The sequence below is a fragment of the Rhinopithecus bieti genome, unplaced genomic scaffold, assembly GCF_001698545.2.
Source record: "Rhinopithecus bieti isolate Rb0 unplaced genomic scaffold, ASM169854v2 scaffold_12928, whole genome shotgun sequence".
NCBI lineage: Eukaryota > Metazoa > Chordata > Mammalia > Primates > Cercopithecidae > Rhinopithecus > Rhinopithecus bieti.
In genome coordinates this window covers 3,000,325-3,021,704 of record NW_016807614.1, presented here as the reverse complement: position 1 = coordinate 3,021,704, position 21,380 = coordinate 3,000,325, and the positions used below count along the sequence as shown (strand labels likewise).

Here is a 21,380-nt window from a genome sequence, read left to right as displayed (position 1 = left end):
TTGGTCTAGAGTGTAGTTTAACTTCGATGTTTCTTCGTTGATTTTCTTTCTGGATCATCTGTCCATTACTGAGAATAGTGTGTTGAAGTCCTCTAGTAGGATTGCATTGCAGTCTGTCTCTCCCTTTAGGTCTATTAATGTTTGCTTTATATATTTGGGTCCTCTGTTGTTGTGTACATATATATGTATAATTGTTATATCCTCTTATTGGATCAGCCCTTTTATTATTATATGGTGACCTTCTTTGTCTCTTTCTACAGTCTTTGATGAGATTTCCTTAAAACCACCAGTTTGGATTCTTGATCTGAGAGCTCACACATTGCTGTCTTATTAAGATCAGTCAGTAGCTCTTTACTCTGTCTTTCTGAGGAGGTCATGGTTTCTAGTTTGCTGTTCTTCCTTGTGGACGTATGTCTATATCTTCGCACTGAACCATTAGTTATTTATTCCAGTCTTTGCTGTCTAGCTTGTTTTGGTCTTCCCAGCCTATATATGCTTAGAGGATTTTTGTACTTTGCCTGTTGAGTCCTGTTAACCCTAGATCACTGCATCTTTTTGGCACTAGATTGTATTTTAAACCCAGATTTGCCTTGGCTTCACAAATGGTCAGAGTCCTACATGTCTCAAATGGGGAGGTCTTAAAAGGGATACTCTAGCTGTGTGGGAAGGCTGTCTATAGGTTCACGCTGAGTGGAGCCATGGCATGTGCTTTCCTACAGTGTGGTACTGCTGAACAGCCACTCTGATTTGGTATCTCCTTTGGCTGAGATACAGAGCAGAATTTTGTGGCCTGGGGTTGCTGGTCCCACCTCCCTTTTAGTTGCTAGATGCCCTCAGGGGTTTTATTGCCTATAGACACTCATAATACTTCATTTGGGTTGATTCAGGAATAGTTTTCCTATAAAGGAACCCAAGATGGTGGAGAAGCTGACTGACTGCCATGGTCTCACTTTTTCCACTGTAGAAATGAAGATTTCAGGGGAACTCTTCCTCATGGTACCTGGCAGGTTGGTGGAGAGGTGTTGTGGATATAGAAGTCTTTTTCTCTTACCATCTGCTTGGAGATTTTCACTTCTCCGTGCCCCCAGGAGTCATTTCAGCTTCAGATATGAGTCCTGGGATATTACTGGTGTTAATCTTGGCACCGGATATTTGTTTTTGGTTTTCAGTAGGGGAGAATGAAGCCAGATTGCTTCTGCTCTGCCATTTTGGTGACATCACACTTCTGGTTTCTAAGGTTAATTTATGTAGTATGTATCGGTAGTTCATCCCCTTTTATGGCTAAATAAATCTATATTATATTGTATGGATATTCTTTACTTTGTTGGTGGCCCATTGGCTCATGGACATTTGATTGTTTCCAATTTGGGGCTGTTACAAATAATACTGAAATTAACATTTGTATACACGTTTCCCTCTGGACATAAACTTTTATTTCTCTTGAGGAGATTCCTAAGAGAAGAATTGCTAGGTTATATGGTGAATTTATGTTTAACTCTTAAACTGTCAAAATTGTTTTCCAAAGTGTCTATAACATTTTCATTTTTCACAAGCAATGTATGAGGATTCTAGTTTCTTCACATCTTGTCAACACTTGATATTATTTTATTATTGTAACTTTATAATAGGTGTGAAATGGTATTTCACTGTGGTTTTAGTTTTGCATTTCCTTAATGAGTAATTTTGTCAAGCATATTTTCACGTGCTTTCTAGCCATTCATAATCTTTTTTATGAGACTGGGTCTTGCTCTATCACCCAGGCTGGAGTGCAGTGGCTCAATCACTGCACACTGCAGCCTAGACCTCCTGGGCTCAAATAATCCTTCCACCTCAGCTTCCCAGGTAGCTGGGATCACAGGCACATGCCACTCAGCCTGGCTAATTAAAAAAAAAAATCTTTTGTAGAGATGTGGTCTCCCTGTGTTGAACTCCTGATATCAAGCAGTCCCCCGCCTTGGCCTCTGAAAATGCTGAGATGACAGGTGTGAGCCACTGTGCCTGGCCATATGTGTTTATTGTGTTTATTCATATTCATATGTGTTTATTGAAATATTTATCCAAATCTTTTGCCTATTTTTTGAATGTTGTTTTGCTTTATCTATAGTGTTTTAGAGTGTATCTTTTTGTATAAGTTTCTTTAGTGGTTGCGTCAGGTATTACATTACATATTAATGACTTATTATACAATTGGTGTCATCATTTTACCAGTTCAAGTGAAGTATAGAAATTTTATCTTCTTTTATGCCCTTTATTCTCCCCCATTTATAATTGTCTTAGATATTTCCTTTATATACAATTAAAACCACATCAGAAAGTGTTAACATTTTGGCTGCAAGCATTAAATATAATTTATAAAACTAAACAGGGGGATTAGGTGCAGTGGCTCACATCTGTAATCCCAGCACTTTGGGAGGTCGGAGTGAGTGAATTGCTCGAGTCCAAGAGTTCGAGACCAGTCTGGGCAACATGGCGAAACCCTGTCTCTACCAAAAGTACAAAAATTAGTTGGGCACAGCTGTGCACTCCTGTAGTCCTAGTTACTCAAGAGACTGAGGTGGGAGGATCACCTGAGCCTGGGAAGTTAAGGCTGCAGTGAGCCATGACTTCACCACCGTACTGCATCCTGGGTGATAGAGTGAGACCCTGTCTCAAAAAACAGACAAACAAACAAGGAACAACTCAGTAAGAGAAGGAATGCCTATTATATTTGCTCATATTTGGGCTTGCTATTTTCTTTGTTCCCTCTTGAGTTTCAAAGTTATTTTTTCCTTTTCTTTCTGAACTTCCTTTAGACATTAATAGGTTCACTGGCAACTAATTCTCTTAATTTTCTTTCACCTGAGAATATCTTTGTTTTACCTAGTCTCCCAAAGAATACTTTTTCTGAGTATAAGATTTGGGGTTGACAGTCCTTTTACTTTCAGCATTTGGAAAATACCGTACCAATTCCTTCTGGCTTCCATGATTTCTGATGAAAAATCCTATTATGCAGATTGGTTTATTCTTTCCCTTGTAGGCAATGTATTGTTTTCTTTGGCTATCAATATTTTTTTCTTTCTCTTTAGTTTTTACAGTTTTAATTATGATGTGCCTTGACATGGATTTCTTTGGGTTTATTTTGTTTGAGGTTCAATAAGTTTCTTGAATTTGTAGGTTAATGTCTCTTGCTTAAATTTTGGGAAATGTTCACTCATTATTTATTTAAGTAATTTTTAGTTCTGTTTTTTTCTCTTCTCTTTCTAGAACTCTGATAATACAAATGTTAGATATTTGTGTATATTTCTATACAATCCTGAAACTCTGTTAATTTTTTACAGTCTATTTTCTCATTGGGTAATTTTTATTACTCTATATTTCAGTTTATTGATTCTCCCCTGTTTCATACATTAAGCTTTGGAGTCTATACTCTGAGATTTTGTTATCGTTTATTTATTTATAATAAATTTCTTTTCTCCAATGCCAGATCTACTGAGCCTTTTATTTTCAGCTATTGTATTTTCTAGTTCTAAAATCTCCTTTTGGTTTTTTATGTCTTCTAATTCCTTGCTGAAACTTTCTATTAATATTTCTTTGCTGAGCTACTCCAATGTTTTTATTTGTTTCAAGTGTGTTTATAATTGCTTATTGAACCATTTTTATGGCTGCTTTAAAAAATCTTTGTCAGATAATTTGCCCATCTCTGTTATCTTGATGTTAGCATCTATCAGTTGTCTTTTTTTTTTCATTTAGTTTGAGATCTCCTTGGTCCTTAATATGATAAGTGATTTTAATTATAGCCTGGATACTTTTGTATTATGTTATGAGACTCTTGTTTAAACCTTTTGTTTTGGCTGTCTTTCTGTGACTCTGCTCTAGCAGAAAAAGAGCAGACCCAACCTCCTTACTTCCAGGTGGAGATAGAAATCCAGCTTTCCTGCTCAGCCTTATCATTACTGCTGGGCAAGGATAAGAATTCTGGGTCCCTACATGGTCTCTGCTTATACCACAGGGGTTAACCTTTTTATTCTTGGGTGGTATTGAAAGTTCTGTCTCTATTGGTCCTCCTCTGATACTGTCTTAGGGAGGAGGTGGAATAACCCGTTGTTAATATTGATTGGGGGTAGAAATCTGAGTTCCTCACATGGTCTCCACTGACGCTGCTGGTTGGGAGGACTTTGTTATCAGGTCAGTGGGGATAAAAGTTCCCACCCTCTACTGGGTCTCCCGTCATCACCTGTCAGGGTGTTGGAGTGCCTTGTGAAGGTGAAAATCCAGGATTTACACTTGGCCTTTGCTGGTGTAGATGGCGGTGAAACCAGTTTTTCTTGTGGTGTTTGGTTGGAGTAGAGAGGTTATCTAAGTTTTCTGTCCTGTTGGGCTGCCCTTTTCCTCAACCTTTGGTTACAGATAGCAGGCTTCTGTTAGGGCATTTTTTTGTTGGTGCCAATTGGTGTTTCTGGGTTACTGGATTCTTTAGCTCTAAGTCTGTAATGTATGAGGTAAAAAGAAAATGCAGGAACCTCACCACCATGTCATTCCTTAGGTCCTGAGGTCTCTAGCTGGTCTGCCTTTTCTCCATGTTTCTGAGTCTTTTAAAAAATCTTACGTATTTTTATTGTGGTAAGAACACTTAACATGAGATCTCTTAACACATTTGAAATACACAATACTGTATGGTTAACTATTGGCACAATATTGTACAGCAGAGCTCTAGTACTTACTCATCTTGCATAACTGAAACCCTCTGAAGAGAATATTATTTTTCCTCCCCGCTATCTCCTGACAACCACCATTCCGCTTTTTCTAACATACTATTTTAGATATCTCATATAATGGAATCATAACAGTATTTGTCATTCTGTGACTGGCTTATTTTACTGAGCATAATATCATCCAGGCTCCTCCATGTTGTTATATATAGCAGGATTTCGTTCTTTTCTAAGGCTGAACAAAATTTCATTGTATGTATATACCACATTTTCTTTATCCATTTATCTGTGAATGGACATTTAGGTTGTTTCCATGTCTTGTTTATTGTGAATAACGCTGCAATGGATACCATGTTTCAGAGTCTTATGTTTTTTAAAAGATATAGTGCACAAGGTTTTAGTTACATTTAGTGGGAGGAGCAGGGAAGAGCATATTTATTTCATCTACCTGGAAGCAGTAGTGTATATTTGCCTTTAAAAATTTTGGTTGCTTGTTTTCTTATTATTGAATTGTAAGAGTTATTTGTAACACTGTCAGTAGGGTGTTGAAGTCTCCCACTATTATTGTGTGGTTATCTAAGTCTCATTGTAGGTCTCTAAGAACTTGTTTTATGAACCTGGGTGCTCCAGTGTTGGGTCCATATATATTTAAGAGAGTTAAGTCTTCTTGTTGAATTGAACACTTTATCATTGTGTAATGACCTTCTTTGTCCTTTTTGATCATTGTTGGTTTAAAGTCTGTTTTGTCTGAAATAAGAATATCAACCCCTGCTCCTTTTTGTTTTCCATTTGCTTTATAGTTCTTTCTCCATCCCTTTACTTCGAGTCTATGAGTGTCATTGCATGCAAGATGGGTCTCTTAAAGGCAGCATACAGCTGAGTCTTGCTTCTTTATCCAACTTGCCACTTTCTATCTTTTAAGTGGGGTGTTAACCTGATTACATTCAAAGGTAACCTTGATATGTGCAGTATTTGATGTGTCATGTTGTTAGCTGGTTGTTATGTAGGCTTGATTGTATAGTTGCTTTGTAATGTCAGTGGGCTATGTACTTAAGTGTGTTTTTGTGGTAGCAGGTAATGGCCTTTTGTTTCCATGTTTAGCACTCCCTTAAGAACCTCTTGTGATACAGGTCCAGTGATAATGAATTCCCTTTGCATTTGCGTGTCTGAAAAGGATTTTATTTCTCCTTTGCTTATGAAACTTAGTTTGACTGAATATGAAATTCTTGGTTGGAATTTCTTTTCTTAAGGATACTGAATATATGCCCCAATCTCTCTGGCTTATAAGGTTTCTGCTGAAGTGTCCAGTGTTAGCCTGTTGGGGTTCCCTTTGTATGTGACATGCTCTAGTTGCCTTTAAGATATTTTCTTTCATATTCACTTTGGAGAATCTGATCACTATGTGTCTTGGGATAGTTGTCTAATATAGTATGTTGTAAGGATTCTCTGAATTTCCCAAATTTGCCTATTGACCTCTCTTGCAAGATTGTGGGAAGTTTTCATGGAGATTATCCTCAAATATATGATGATAAATGTAAGAGTTTATTTCTGAAATTTCAATTCTATTCTATTGATGTATATGCCTATCGCTGTGCTAATACCCCATAGCATTGATTGCTATAGTTTTATATTAAGTTTTCAAATTGAGTAATGTAAAGTCTAACTTTGTTTCAAAATTATTTTGGCTATTTTAGATCCTTAGCATTTCTGTATACGTTTTAGGATTAACTTGCTAATTTCTAAAAAAAAAAATCTTGCTGGGATTTTGGTAGAAATTGAGCTTTATCTTCCTGATGATATTGAGTCTTCCAATATACAAACATGAATTTTTTTTATTCTTTTAGATCTCTCATTTCTCTCAGCAATGTTTTTAGTTTTCAAAGTACAAGTCTTACATTTCTTTTGTTAAATTAATCTAAGTAGTTATTCTTTTTGATATAATTATGAATGAAATTGTTTCCTTAATTTCATTTTCAGTTTGTTTGTTTCTAGTATATAAAATATGTCTGATTTTGAGTATTCATCTATATCCTGAGACCTTGCTAAACTTGTTTATTTGTGCTATTAAATTTTTGTTTGATTCTTCAGAATTTTCTACGTATCAGATAATTTCATCTGAGAATAAAAATAGGCTCATTTCTTTCTCTTTGATCATGGTGTCTTTCCTTGTTTTGTCTTATTGTACTGGCTAAACCTCCAGTACACTGTTGAAGGTTGAATGGAAATGATGAGTGGACATTTTTTCCTTGTTCCCAATACAGGGAAAGCAGTCAGCCTTTCATTATTAAGTATAATGTTAGCTGTCAGTGTTTCATAGATGTGCTTCATCAGTTCAAGAAGAAAGTTCTCTACTTTTCCTAGCTTATTGAGAGTTTTTATCATTAATTCCTGTTGGATTTTGTCAAATGCTGTTTCTGTGTTTATTGAGATGATCATGTGGTTTTTGCTGGAACTTATTTTGGTGTTTAGTTGAAACCCAATAATCCTTTTGTTTTATTTTATATTTTTAATTTTTGTGGATACATAGTATGTATATATATTTATAGGTTACATGAGATATTTTGTTACAGATGTGCAATGCATCATAATCACATTAGGGTAAATGGGATATCCATCACCTCATGCATTTATCCTTTGTGTTACAAACAATCCAATTATACTCTTTTAGATATTTTTACATGTACAACTTATTTTTAACTACAGTCACCCTATTGTGCTAGCAAATACTAGGTGTTATTCAGTCTTTTATTTTTTTTTTGTACCCATTAACCATCCCTACTTCCCCACCATGCCTCCACTACCCTTCCCAGCCTTTGGCAACCATCTTTCTACTCTCTATCTCCATGAGTTCAATTGCCTTAATTTTTAGCTCTCATAAAAAGTGAAAATATGTGAAGTTTGCCTTTCTGTGCCTGGCTTATTTAACTTAACGTAATGACATCCAGTTCCATCCATGTTGTTGCAAATGACAGGATTTCATTCTTTTGACACCCAGTTCCATCCATGTTTTTGCAAACGACAGGATATCATTTGTTTTTTTATGGCTGAATAGTACTCCATTGTGTATATGTACCACATTTTCTTTATCCATTCATTTGTTGATGGACACAGGTTGCTTCCAAATCTTAGCTGTTGTGAATAGTGCTGCAATAAACATGGGAGTGCAGATACTTCTTTGATATACTGATTTCCCATCTTTTGGAGATATAGCTACCAGTATGAATACTGGTTTTTATGGTAGTTCTATTTTTAGTTATTGAGGAACCTCCAAACTGCTTTCCATAGTGGCTGTACTCATTACATTTCCACCAAAAGTATATGAGGCTTCCCCTTTCTCCACATCCTCATTGACTGTCTTTTGCATAAAAACCATTTTAACTGAGGTGAGATTATATCTCATTGTACTTTTCACTTGCATTTCTGTGATGATTAATGATTTGAACATCTTTTTTTCATGTACCTGTTGGCCATTTATATGTCTTCTTTTGAGAAATGTCTATTCAGATCTTTTGCCCATTTTAAAATCAGATTATTAGATTTTTTTCCTGTTGAGTTGTTTGAGCTCCTTCTATATTCTGGTTATTAGTCTCTTGTCTGATGGGTAGTTTGCAAATACTTTCTGTTATCTCTTCACTTTGTTGACTGTTTCATTCTGTGGGTTATCTCATCACTTTATTGACTGTTTCCTTTGCTGTTCAGAAGCTTTTTAACTTAATGTGATTCCATTTGTCCATTATTGTGTGTGTTGCCTGTGCTTTTGCATCATTACTCAAGAAATCTTTGCCCAAACCAATGTCATGGCTAGTTTCCCCAATGTTTTATTTTAGTAATTTCATATTTTGAGGTTTTAGATTTAAGTCTTTCATCCATTTTGACTTGATTTTGTATATGGTGAGAGATGGCACTTGGTTTCAGTCTTCTGCATATGGATATCCAGTTTTTCAGCACCATGTATTGAAGAGTCTGCCCTTTCCCCACTGTATGTTTGTGTTAGTCTGTTTTCACACTGCTGATAAAGACATACCCAAGACTGGGTAATTTATAAAGAAAAAGAGGTTTAATGGACTCACAGTTCCACCTCACAATCACAGCGGAAGGTGAAAGGCACTTCTTACATGGCAATGGCGAGAGAGAATGAGAGCCAAGTGAAAGGGGTTTCCCTTTGTGAAGCCATGAGATCTTGTAAGACTTATTCACTACCATGAGAACAGTATGGAGGAAACTGCTTCCATGATTCCATGGTTCAATTAACTCTGACCGGATCCCTCCCACAACATGTGGGAATTATGGGAGCTACAATTCAAGATGATATTTGAGTGGGGACACAGCCAAATCATATAATTCCACCCCCAGCCACTCCCAAATCTCATGTCCTCACATTTCAAAACCAGTCATGCCTTCCCAAAAGTCTTAACTCATTTCAGCATTAACTCAGAAGTCTATGGTTCAAAGTCTCGTTTGAGACAAGGAAAGTCCCTTCCACCTATAAGCCTGTAAAATTAAAAGCAAATTAGTTACTTCCTAGATGCAATGAGGGTATAGGCATTGGGAAAATACAGCCATCCCAAATCAGAGAAATTGGCTAAAACAAAGGGGCTACAGAGCCCATGCAAGTCTGAAATCCAGCAGTACAGTCAGATCTTAAAGCTCCAAAATGATCTCCTTTGACTCCGTGTCTCACATCCAGATCACACTGATGTAAGAAGTGGGTTCCCATGGTCTTGGGCACATCTGCCCCTGTGGCTTGGCAGGGTACAGCCTTCCTGCTGGCTGCTTTCATGGGGTGGCATTCAGTGTCTACGGCTTATCCAGGCACATGGTGCAAGCTGTCAGGAGATCTACCATTCTGGGGTCTGGAGGATGGTGGCCCTCTTCTCACAGCTCCACTAGGCAGTGCCCCAGTGGGGACTGTGTGGGGGCTTCAATCCTACATTTCCCTTTTGTACTGTCCTAGCAGAGGTCCTCCATGAGGGCCCCACCCCTGCAGCAAACTTCTGCCTGGACATCCAGGCATTTCCATATGTCCTTTGAAATCTAGGCAGAAGTTCCCAAACCTCAATTCTCAATTTCTGTGCACCTGCAGACTCAACACCATATGGAAACTGCCAAGGCCTGGGGCTTGCACCCTCTGAAATCATGGCTCGAGTTGTACCTTGGCCCCTTTTAGCCATAGCTAGAGTGGCTGAGATGCAGGGCACAAAGTACCTAGGCTGCACATAGCAGGGGGGCCTGGCCCTGGCCTAGGAAACCATATTTTCCTCCTAGGCCTCCAGACCTGTGATGGGAAGGCCTGCCACAAAGGTCTCTGACATGCCCTGGAGACATTTTCCCCATTGTCTTGGTGATTAACATTTGTCTCCTCATTACTTATGCAAATTTCTGCAGCTGGGTTGAATTTCTTCTCAGAAAATGGGTTTTTCTTTTCTATTGCATTGTCAGGCTGCAAACTTTCTGAACTTTTATGCTCTGTTTCCCTTTTAAAGCTGATGCTTTTAACAGTACCGAGGTAACCTCTGGAATGCTTTGCTGCTTAGAAGTTTCTTTCACCAGATATCCTAAATCATCTCCCTCAAGTTCAAAGTTCCACAAATCTCTAGGGCAGAGGCAAAATGCCACCAGTCTCTTTGCTAAAACGTACCAAAATTACCTTTACTCCAATTCCCAACAAGTAAGTTCCTCATCTCTGTCTGTAGGTGGGCATCAGCTGAGTTCAGCCTGGTTTTGCTTTCTGCTCTGACAGGGCAGCAGATACAATGGAAAGTTTCACAATCACTGCTCTGTCTTTCCCAAACACACAGATTCTCTCTCTGTACCACGTGGCTGCTGTTGGGGGATGAGGGAGGGATGGCATTGATGATTCAAGATGGTTTTTCCTACCCTCTTCAGTGCCTCTTTCAGTGATACGAAGTTAAAACCAGGTACTCTGAGTGCTCACCACGTTGTTAGTTATGAATGTGCTGTTTTTGTGTAGATAATTGTTAAATTTGGTGCTCCTGCTGGGGGACAATTAGTGGAAACTTCTATTTGGCCATGTTGTTCCACCCCTTTCTCAATAATTTTTTTAACAGTTTCTAGATTAGATTCCTTCTTTATATGATTTACTAAAAAGTTCATAAAATATTTGCATTAATTCACTTAAAGTTAAATTTGGATCTGATAATAGCAAACTGATAGCTTTCTTCCAGGTTTTGCTTTTATAAAAGTTCCATTCTGTTGAAATTTATCATCTTTCTTAATGTGTTTTCTACCACCCCAGTTTATTAGTGTTGGTTGTATTACTTCAGTGTAATGCTCCTTTGCTTTTTCTAGCCTGTTATTGATGATTCTTATTGGACATTCTTTTTTCTGTCCCTTTGTTGTCAATATATTGCTTTAGCCTTAAGTCACAGTGAACCTTGCTGTACCTGACTAAATAGACTAGCTGCTTTTGTTTCTTCTATACTTCTAATCAATTTAGTGTTACTGGAATATCATAATTCACACTTTGGATGGAAATAATCCATTGTGTCTCCTCTCATGCTAGGAATATTCTAAAATGCAATGTTTGCATCCCTGTATGGGCAGAATAGTAGGAAGCTCTCAACCCCTTCCTACCATGGTCTATACATTTCCTGTTGTTTTCTATATCTAATTAACCAGTCTTTCTTGTACTTGTGTCTGTCTTTCTCTGTATCTGAAGCCTGAATTCAGTTACATACATCTTGAAAGTGGGGACTGCTACAACCAATAGAGATTGGTTGCTTTGAAATGACTGACGCTTAGGCTGTCATTTGCCTAGACTAGGAAGTTGTTGCAACTTTCATGAGGAAAGTCTGGAACTAGCTACTAGCTGGAACTGCTGATGCTGAGAGAATACATTAGATGTATGACTGGAGTTAAAAAGTCCTCTTCTTCTGCTAATAATACTGGTGGTAGGGGAGATTCTTCTTCAGGCTGTATGCTAAGTGTTAATGCTTAGCCAGGAGAGCTTTGTAGTGAAACTGGCCTGTACTCCCAAGTGTATAGCTCTTTATATGGACCTGCATCAAGGAAGCATTGTCTTTGTTCAAGCAAGAAAGCTCCATGACAAGCTAAACAAGATTCTCAAAGGTACAACTCTTTATGTTCACTCAGCAGCCACTTCATAGGAAACAATCCCAAGTCTTAGAGGGTTAGGTGAGAATAGAGTTCTTATTAGCCACCTTATGAATTTAGAACCATATTTTCCCCTTGCTGACTCAGTACAGTGACCAGGCCTCTCATTTCATCTTTTTTTTTTTTTAACCCTATCCCTCTCTGACAGATTATGCTAACTTTGAATCTCAAGAATAATAGGTGGAAACTCGTTCTCTTCTTTTCCTGGGCTTTTGTATAAATGGTCCACCCTTTCCCCAGATTTCTGTATTCCATGTGGTATTGGATGTATAGAAGCTGATGAAAGAAAAATGTTTCTGTTATCTATCCCTATGGTGACTGCAAATGATTTTCCATTGTATCTCAAATTTGCTTAAGGTGGCTTGCTGTTTCTACCTGTAAAATTAAAAAAGAGCTTTTAACTTTTAAATGGGAATTTTGTTCACTTAAAAATTTTTTTCACAAGATAGGGACATGTATCTTGCTGTACTATTTACACATCATCTTTAAAAGAATCATCTTTTAAATAATCATTTTAAGAATCATCAAGTTCAGACATCAGTTTGATCATCACTTGTTTGTTTAGAAAGCCGTAATGATTTCCAATGACTATTTGAAGTTTATATCTGGTAATGGCTTTAATGCCCTCTACTGCCCAGTTTCCTACTTTACCTATCCTAATGAATTAGAGAAAACCTATTTGAGTTTAATTTGTTCTAGAGTTTTTGTGTGTATATGTGTGTATGTGTGTATATTGTGTGTGTTTGTATATTATAAAACTTATTGAGAGAGGGATGGAATATACAAACACATACAATATACACACATACACACACAACCTCTGTTTTTTTATACACACACTCTCTCTCTCTCTGTTTTTTCATCATTTCCTTCAAGTGATTTAAGGTGCCACCTCTAGTTTGAAATTTTCTGATTAAACCAGATGAATTCCAGTTAGCTAGCCTTCTTAAGAGTTCAGTATATTTGTAAGTAATTTCCTTTAAGAATGCTTTAATTGCAGTACAAATTTGTCAGTTTAGATTTTATGGAGAAAATACTGACCAAATTTATGACATGTAAATTCCAAGTTATTATAAGAAGAGATGTAGAATAGTTATTCCTAAGTAATAATATGTATATTTAGAAAGATTAACTAAGGTGAATAACTAAGGTGAAGATTAACTAAGGTGAAAGACTGAGCCATGTATTGCCACAAAATTATCCAAGTTTATCATTTTGGATTGAAAATTTTCTGCTTCTATTTCTGCTACTGAGAAGCAGAGTACAAAGAATTTTAAATTGTTGGAATTAAATGGAGAAATTAGGTAATATTTTGTTCCTATATATTTTAGTTGTACTGTCAGTGCAATTAAATTGGTGCTTCCTTAGGTTCAGAGACTAAAGTATAGTAGAATAATATATATGTGTATGTGTATCTATCTATCTATCATATTTTTTGAGATGGTCTTGCTCTGTTGCCCAAGTTGGAGCACAGTGGTACTATCATAGCTCACCTCACCCTCTATCTTCTGGGCTCAAGCAATTCTCCCACCTCAGCCTCCCCAGTAGCTAGGAATAGAGGCTCACACCACTATGCCCAGCTAGTTTTTTATTTTTTTTGTGGAGACAGGGGTCTTGCTTTGTTGCCCAAGCTGCTTTCAAATCCCTGGCCTCAAGTGATTCTCCCGCCTTGGTCTCTCAAAGTGTTTGAATTACAGGTGTGAGCTACTGTGTGTGGCCTAGAATAATGTATTTTTGACTTTGATTTTGATACTTACTGGTTTTTTTATTAAAGATTCTAGATATGCTTTTAGTATGTAACATTGCTGAAGTGATTTATATTTTTGTTAATTTAGTGTTAGAACTAAAATTCATCTTATTAGTGGTGTTTTATTTTGACTTACTTTTAATACTTATTAGCATACTCCTTTATTTTAGCGTTGCCTGGTGTCATTAAAGCCATTGATAAAATTAAAGATAAAAATGTGGATTATGAGGATCTAAATACTTGTCTTCAAAATTTTGGTATTTACCTTTCTAAGCCAGAATTTAAGAAGATCACAGAATTGACTGAAGCTGGTGGTGAGTGATATATTTTCAGGCAAACTGCATTGACACATCTGGAAGGAGGGTCAATTTGTTATTTTTTTCCTTAGAAAATGACTAACATTTTATTATAAAAGTTAAATTTAAACTGATCCAGAAAGTATGGAAATACTCAAAAGTACAACAAAACACTCAAAAGCCCATTATTTAGAATTAACCAATATTAATAGTCTTTTTAATTAAAAAAAAATTTTATTTATTTTTTAAATAGTCTTTTTTAGATTTTTTCCTAGGCAAAAATGTAAACAAAAAGAAAGCAGAATTTGTGGTATTGCTGTCTGACAAGGTAGAAGTCAGGACAANTGTCTTTTTTAGATTTTTTCCTAGGCAAAATGTAAACAAAAGAAAGCAGAATTTGTGGTATTGCTGTCTGACAAGGTAGAAGTCAGGACAAAAGGCATTAAATGGGGGCAAATAAGGATTCATTATTATGTCAAAGCCTACAATTCACAATAAAGGTATACCAGTTTTAAGTATCTGTGCCCATGTAACCTAGCAGCAGCTCTTCTAAAGGGAATGGGTGAGAGTGGCTTGACAGGAGACTGGGGTGATAGGTGAAATAATATTGTCTATGAGTTGATCATTGTTGATACTAGAGATCATATGTGAACATATTACACTATTATTTCTATTTTGTATATATTTAACATTTTCCATAATAAAAAGTAAAAAATGGAATATGTCTAAGTTGTATGACACCTGTATAGAGAAAATAAGACTTTGTGAAGACATTAAAATCTAGATAAATAAGAATGTATCCCATGTCTGTAGATTCAGAGACCCAAAACTGTCAATTTTCTAATTAACCTATTTGTTCAAAGCAATTCTAATAAAACCCTGACTTTTTTGTAAGCTAATTCTAATATTTATATGAATGACTAAAGGCTAAGAATAGCTAAAGCACTCTTGAAGAAGAACATTTGTGGAGATGTGTGTGTGTTGGGGGGTGGGGGTTGGGAGGAACTTGCTCTCCTGGATATCAACACTCCTTATAAAGCCATAGTGACTAAAAGAGTGTAAGAATGGCACAGGGATAGAGAAATTTACCAATAGGACAAGATAAGGAACTTCCAAACATATCCACAAACATACATGGCAACACATATGATAAAGTGGTGGATAACTGGGGAAAGAAGGACTATTTAATAAATGGTACTGAAATAATTACTTATTCAAATGGAAAGAATAGAGTTACATCCCTGTCTCACACCATATTCAATAATATCCAGGTGTGAAAACTAAGTTTTAGAAAACAAATAGAAGAAAAATTTTCTGACATAGGATTTTTAAAGATGCGAAATAAGAAACTAGAAAATATTGATAAATTTGAATACATTAAGAACTTCTCTTTGTTAAAGGATACAACAAAGAGAATGAAATACAAGGCACAAACTGGTTATTTGCAACACTTACAACAGTGATGATTATCGTAGAGAATATATAGGCAACTTTTACAAACTAACAACTCAATAGAAATTATAAAAATTTTCCACATGAAGACACAAGTTGCTAATAATCACATGAAAAGGTTCTCAACATCTTTAGTAATTAGGGAAGTGCAAAGTTTAGGTCATAATGAGGTACTTAAAAAAAAAAAGAGAGATCTTTTGGCCTCAAACTCCTGGGCTCAAGCTCCTACCTCATCTTCCTGAGTAGCTGGGACTACAGGCACAAGCCACCATGCCTGGCTCATGAGATACATTTTTATATCCACTAAAATTGGGAAAAATTAAGAAATATGTTATTCTAAGTACTGGTAAATATGGTGAAAGTGGTAAAACCACTTTGGAAAACAATATGCAGTATCTTGTAAAGTTTACATACCCCATGGTTTAGAAATACTATTCTTAGCTATAAATCCTGGAACATCTCTTGGACTTAAGTACCAGGAAGCATGTTCAAGAATGTACATGGCAGCACTGATCTTAATGGCAAAAAAGGAAAAAGAAAGCAACATGATATTCATCCACAGAATGTATAAATAAATTGCGGTATACACCATTGTGTATTCATATAGTGGAAACCCCGTCTCTACTAAAAATACAAAAATTAACCGGGCATGGTGACATGCCTGTAATCCCAGCTGCTTGGGAGGCTGAGGTGGGAGAATCGCTTGAACCTGGGAGGCGGAGGCTGCAGTGAGCTGAGATTGCATGGGCAACAGAGCGAGACTCTGTCTCAAAAATAAATATATACATAAATAAAAGTTAAAAATATTATGTATGCTTGAGAAGGACTGGAAGAATTTTGACCAGTTTTCTTGGTGTTTTTTAGTGTTTACTTCTCTACTGTAAATTGATTTGCTTTTCCCCTTTATACCTATGTATTTTTATTGGTTAGTATTACCTGATGGATATAATTATATATTTCTGAATATATAACTTATTTTACATAATATTTTCATAATAATTTAACACTTAAAAGATACTGAAGAAAATGTGTTTCTTTTTCCTGTAGAAACAAAAAAAGTGAATGTTAAAGAATTCATTGATACTATGATGAGCAACACGGAATGCTTCTCTGAAAAATTATGTACGTAAGAATATCACGTCTTCTGCTTTTTGTGGACCAAATGGTTTGACAGATTTTAGAAGAGCATAAACACTATTTTAGACTCTTATAGAGCTGGTTATCCTGCAGGTCATCCGACAAATAAATGCCTGGCTTCCTGCTGCTATATTTGACTTTAATCCCCTGTAATGACCCCTAATTCTAGAGCGTCTTCTACATGCAAGTGAATTAAGAGCTATCATAATTTTATTTTTCATTAGCACACTTATAGAGGGCTAGAACCATGGATAGCATTCCTTTTGGGGATTTAAATGTCTTTCAACTTAGGAAAAATGATGCCATCTAGTGGCTGAGTACTAATATGAGAATTTCTGGTTACATCTGTTGCCATTTCTGTCTTCCAATTTATTCAGTAACATTTATGAACCATTAATATGTACTAGGCTTTATGTTAAGCTGTAAGTGTGGTAATATGGAAAAGATAGTTTTGCCACTCAGAAGCTCACCATAAAGAAATGTAAGGTTACATATATATGTTTTTAATGGAGTGAAGTTAGTATGCATTCTAAAAATTGGGACTGAAAGTAACGTTGTGTTATTTTGTTCTTACATGTTAGGTAACAGTAGATTTTAAGTAGCAACTCTTTTTACCTTACAATATAAGATTTAATTTGTCTCCTATACGGGGGTACATCATACAGAGAAAGAGATTGTCAGTTACTTCATTTTTCCTAGGAATTTCAGTTTTATGGAGATTAAAATTTTATTAGCACAGAGTTATATAGTATATTACCTAATCTATCTCTGTCATTGTATTTTATATCTCATCGTTAATATTGCATGTTTGTGTTTACTTCTTTTTCTTTTTTCTTCATTAGACTGCTCAGAGCATGTCTTCTTTATTGGTTCCATATACCTCATTGGGACCTTACATCCCTTTACCGCTCCGCTTTCTCCTAATCCATCAGTCTCCTCCTGTTTTCACTTTTCCTCCTTATTTGGTTTAAATTATCTTATCTATACATACCGAATACCCTAGACTATCTTGCCTCCGTGTACTTTTGTTGCATCTATCTGGCAAAACTCTCAACCACGAATGAACCCAATTACCTTCCTTCTTGTGTCTGACAGCATTTCTGGAGAAAATCACACAGCTGAGAAGATTGTACAGGTTATAAATAAAATCTTGGTCACTAATGTCTGCTGGCTCTTCCTAACTGTCTAATCTTCCTGAGAATCAATTCTCTATATAGCAACACAGTGACTTTTTACAAATTTGTAGTAAGATAATTTCACTCCTTTGCTTAAGATGCTTCAATGATTTTGCATTGAAATAGTCTTTCTTTTTATTGTCTACAGTGATAGATTGAAGAGGAAGTAGGAGCCAGAGGAGAATTTTAGGGAGAGATATAGAACAAAAGCTACTTAATTGTATTATCAATTGAAAATGTTTCTGAATTCACACTTTTAAAATCTAAATTCAATAAAAATTATTATTTATAATGTTTATTCAGGGTTGGGGCACTAAGTTCTTAAAATATTTCAAGATCCTCAAAAATGCATTATATTTGAGGCTAAATATTTTATTATGTTTTCATATTTGAAAGTTGGCAGTTCATTTATGCTATATTTATTATTCTTTTAAACCATAAAAACCTTAATTTTTGTCTATTGCAGATGACAGTTTACTGTGTGAACTTCTTGGATAAGCATTCATAAAACTTGTGCTTTATTTACCCTTTAGTATTGCCTGATGCTATTGAAACCCTCGACAATCTCAGAAAGGAGATGATGAGTGTTTCTGACCTGTGGAATACTCTGACTAGTTTGAATAGTAATTTAAAAAAGGATGAATTTCTAGCTGCATTGAAACTAGTTACAGTTGATGGTGAGTGTTACAAATACTAAAATTAAAAAGTATACCAAGGTATTACTTTATTTTCTGTCAACTCTTATTTGTCGTTGTATCTTGAATTTGGCAAGATGGAGTGTTCCAATATGATTAAAATGCCAATATATGCATTTAGGCAATACTGTATAAAGAAAGTTCAGCTTGTTTGGCTATTCAATATGAAAATATTGTTATGTAATTTATTACTACTCTAAATTGATCAAATATGCAGAGTTCCTTCAAGTTGTGTGGTATGTTACTGGAAAATGGCATATCCCAATGAACACAGAGGGCATGATTAGGAAATGTTAAGACATCTATTCAAATTTTATAATAACAGTACTTGGAATATTCATACTGTTTTGTTGAAATAGGCTTTTATTTAATTTGGCAGAAAAACACACCTGCTGATAGCTACCACCTCTATTTAGCAAGTTAAAAAAAAAAAGCAAAAAAAAAAAAAAAAAACCCAAAGTTCAAAAAGGTATTGTATAATAAAGACTATAGACTAAAAAATGTAAAGCAAGTCTCCATCATTTACTGCTGATATTCTACATGCAGGAAGGAGAGTACGTAGGCTACAGGTAGACATTTCTACTCTGTCATAGTCTTAGTGCCTACAAGTTAAAAACGTGCGTAGTACGTTTATGTTCTTTTATGTGGAATGTTTATACAGAACGAGATTAGTAACATAAGCATGCTGTCAGGGGTCTTTGTCAAAGAATTGTCTTTTTCTGTAATAATGTTTTATCCTTTTCATCCATTGAGCTTCTGTTTAGTTGAGGCTAGCAGTTTTGGGCTTTAAATGTATTGATTATTTTGTTTATTGGAAGATTTGAGGTGAAAAGGGTTGATGAAGAAAAGAAGGCTAATTTCTACCCAATAATATAGATTTTCTTCCCTTTTTCTCTGTGGCAGTGCTTCAGGTTCTTTTGTTAAAGTTAGTGGAATTTATAGGCAGCATGTACCACAGAAAGTAATAGATAGCATTTATTTGAACCAGACCAACAAAGTATTATTTTATGAGATATGAAAATAACTAGAAAAGTATTTTTATTATAATAAAAACTCATATATTGTGTTTATTATTCTTTCTTTGGGGGGGACAAAGTCTTGCTTTGTCACCCAGGCTGGAGTGCAGTGGCACACTCTCGGCTCACTGCAACCTCTGCCTCCCGGGTTCAAGCAATTCTGCTGCCTCAGCTTCCCAAGTAGCTGGGACTACAGGTGCACAGCACTGTGCCTGGCTAATTTTTTATAGAGACGGGGTTTTGCCATGTTGCCCAGCCTGGTCTCAAACTCCTGAGTTCAGGTGATCTTCTGACCTTGGCCTACCTAAGTGCTGGGATTACGGGCATGAGTTGCTGCACCAGGCCTGTGTTTATTATTCTGTACTTACGAAGCAAAAGACAGTATATCAAATGCAGATGATTTTACAATTTAAGTCTAAATATACACGTGATATTGAAAACTGTATCTGTATGCCTTTTGTCACATCATTTCTTCTTTTAACATTGTGCCCTTAGTACAAATGTATTTAGTTCTTATTTTAATGCAGTGGCTTGCAAAATTTTGAGATTTATTATTTTTGTTTATATTTGATATTGTTGAAGCAGAATGCTTTTTTTCCAGATTAAATCTTATACAGTTTCCTAATATATAAAATATTAAAGTTGAGCTTCTCTGACCAAAGTGGGAGAAATGACCAAGTGAACTGCTGAAACAGCTCCATAAGACCTTAGAAATGTAAGAAAGAAATTAAAATTACTGATCTAAGGTATTCTTTTGACCAGGTTATGTTAAAAGAAAAAAAAAAACCTGAAAACAACTGGTTCAGATTCTCTCTAGTTAAACTGAAGAGTGAGTTCCTTGTTATTGGCAGTATTCCATATTGACTCCTTAATATTTTAAAATATATTTAAAATGAAAAAATAATCTTCTGATGATTACAAAAAAGCATTGAAAAATAGAAAAGGTAATTTATCATTTGGCAAATTCAGAAATGCTTCCCAAATATCTAGTTATATAGCTTATGAGCTCTCTTGTTTCTTCTGGAAGACCTGAGTGAAGAAAGTTGGTGTTGAGCAAAAATATGTAAGATGGTATAGAAAATGGTCAAGGTGAATGTGAGACATTGAATCCATAGGCTAAGAATTAAAGGAAATCGTTAATAGGTGTTGTTAGGCATTTAAGGCCTGGGACAGTCTCTTCTCTGCTGGTGGTTTCTCTGGCTTTGTTTGTTTTAGATTTTTAAACTTAAACTGATATTCTCTGTTTCTCCTGACTCTGATATCTGATGTGGTTGAAATTAGCTTAATAACTTTGCTTTCTTTTTGGCTTGGCAACAAGACTCTAAACTTATCTTCATGATTTTTTATGCAATATCCATTAAAGCCAGATCTGAGTCTTTGTTTCAGGCTCTAACTTTGCAACCTGGCATCAGCTGTGATTAACCCTGTTATGGTGGTTTAGCAAAGAATAATTGAGCTACAAATTCTTGACAGCAGCTCTATCCATCCACATCTCTTTTCTCAGGATTTATTTAAAGATACCCAGGAAATCTTTCCTAATATTGGTAGTTGCTATTCTATTTCAGCAAGTTATATGAACCAAAGGATCAAATGAGATTGCAGGTCATGCTTATAGATTTGGGTCCCTTGGTAAACAGGTCCAAAGCTAGCTGTAAATTTTGTTAGATCACCTGTAAATTTTGTTGGTGTTATCAGTACCTGTTGACCTCAGATGGGCTCCCTGCTTCCTTTCTTCCTTTGCCTCCTTGCCACCTTGCCTCTCTTCCTCCCTTCCCTTCCCACTCTCCCTCCCTCCCTCCTTCCTTTCCCTCCCTTCTCCTCCCATCCCTTCCCCGCTCCTTCCCTTCACTTCCCTTCCTCCCAGAATTCTAAGTAGCTGTGATTTAGTTCTACTTGATTATACATACCAAGAACTAGATTCAGAGGGGACTCCATTTAGGTGACTGAGTTACAATACCTGTTGCCTACTTTAAGCTGATCTTTAAGCTACTATAAATTGAAGACACTTAATTAAGAACATCTTTATATAACATGGTCTTA

General features: G+C 35.9%; 1 protein-coding gene across 3 annotated transcripts in view; it reads left to right on the top strand.

Annotated features, from left to right (window-relative positions):
• Positions 1-21,380, top strand: part of EFCAB13 (EF-hand calcium binding domain 13) — a 176,399-nt gene that overhangs the window by 66,033 nt on the left and 88,986 nt on the right. For all 3 annotated transcript variants that reach the window (XM_017882928.1, XM_017882929.1, XM_017882930.1), the window contains exons 13-15: positions 13,740-13,883; positions 16,365-16,439; positions 18,163-18,306. In XM_017882928.1, the coding sequence (XP_017738417.1) occupies positions 13,740-13,883; positions 16,365-16,439; positions 18,163-18,306 (363 nt within the window). The remainder of the gene's footprint in view (positions 1-13,739; positions 13,884-16,364; positions 16,440-18,162; positions 18,307-21,380) is intronic.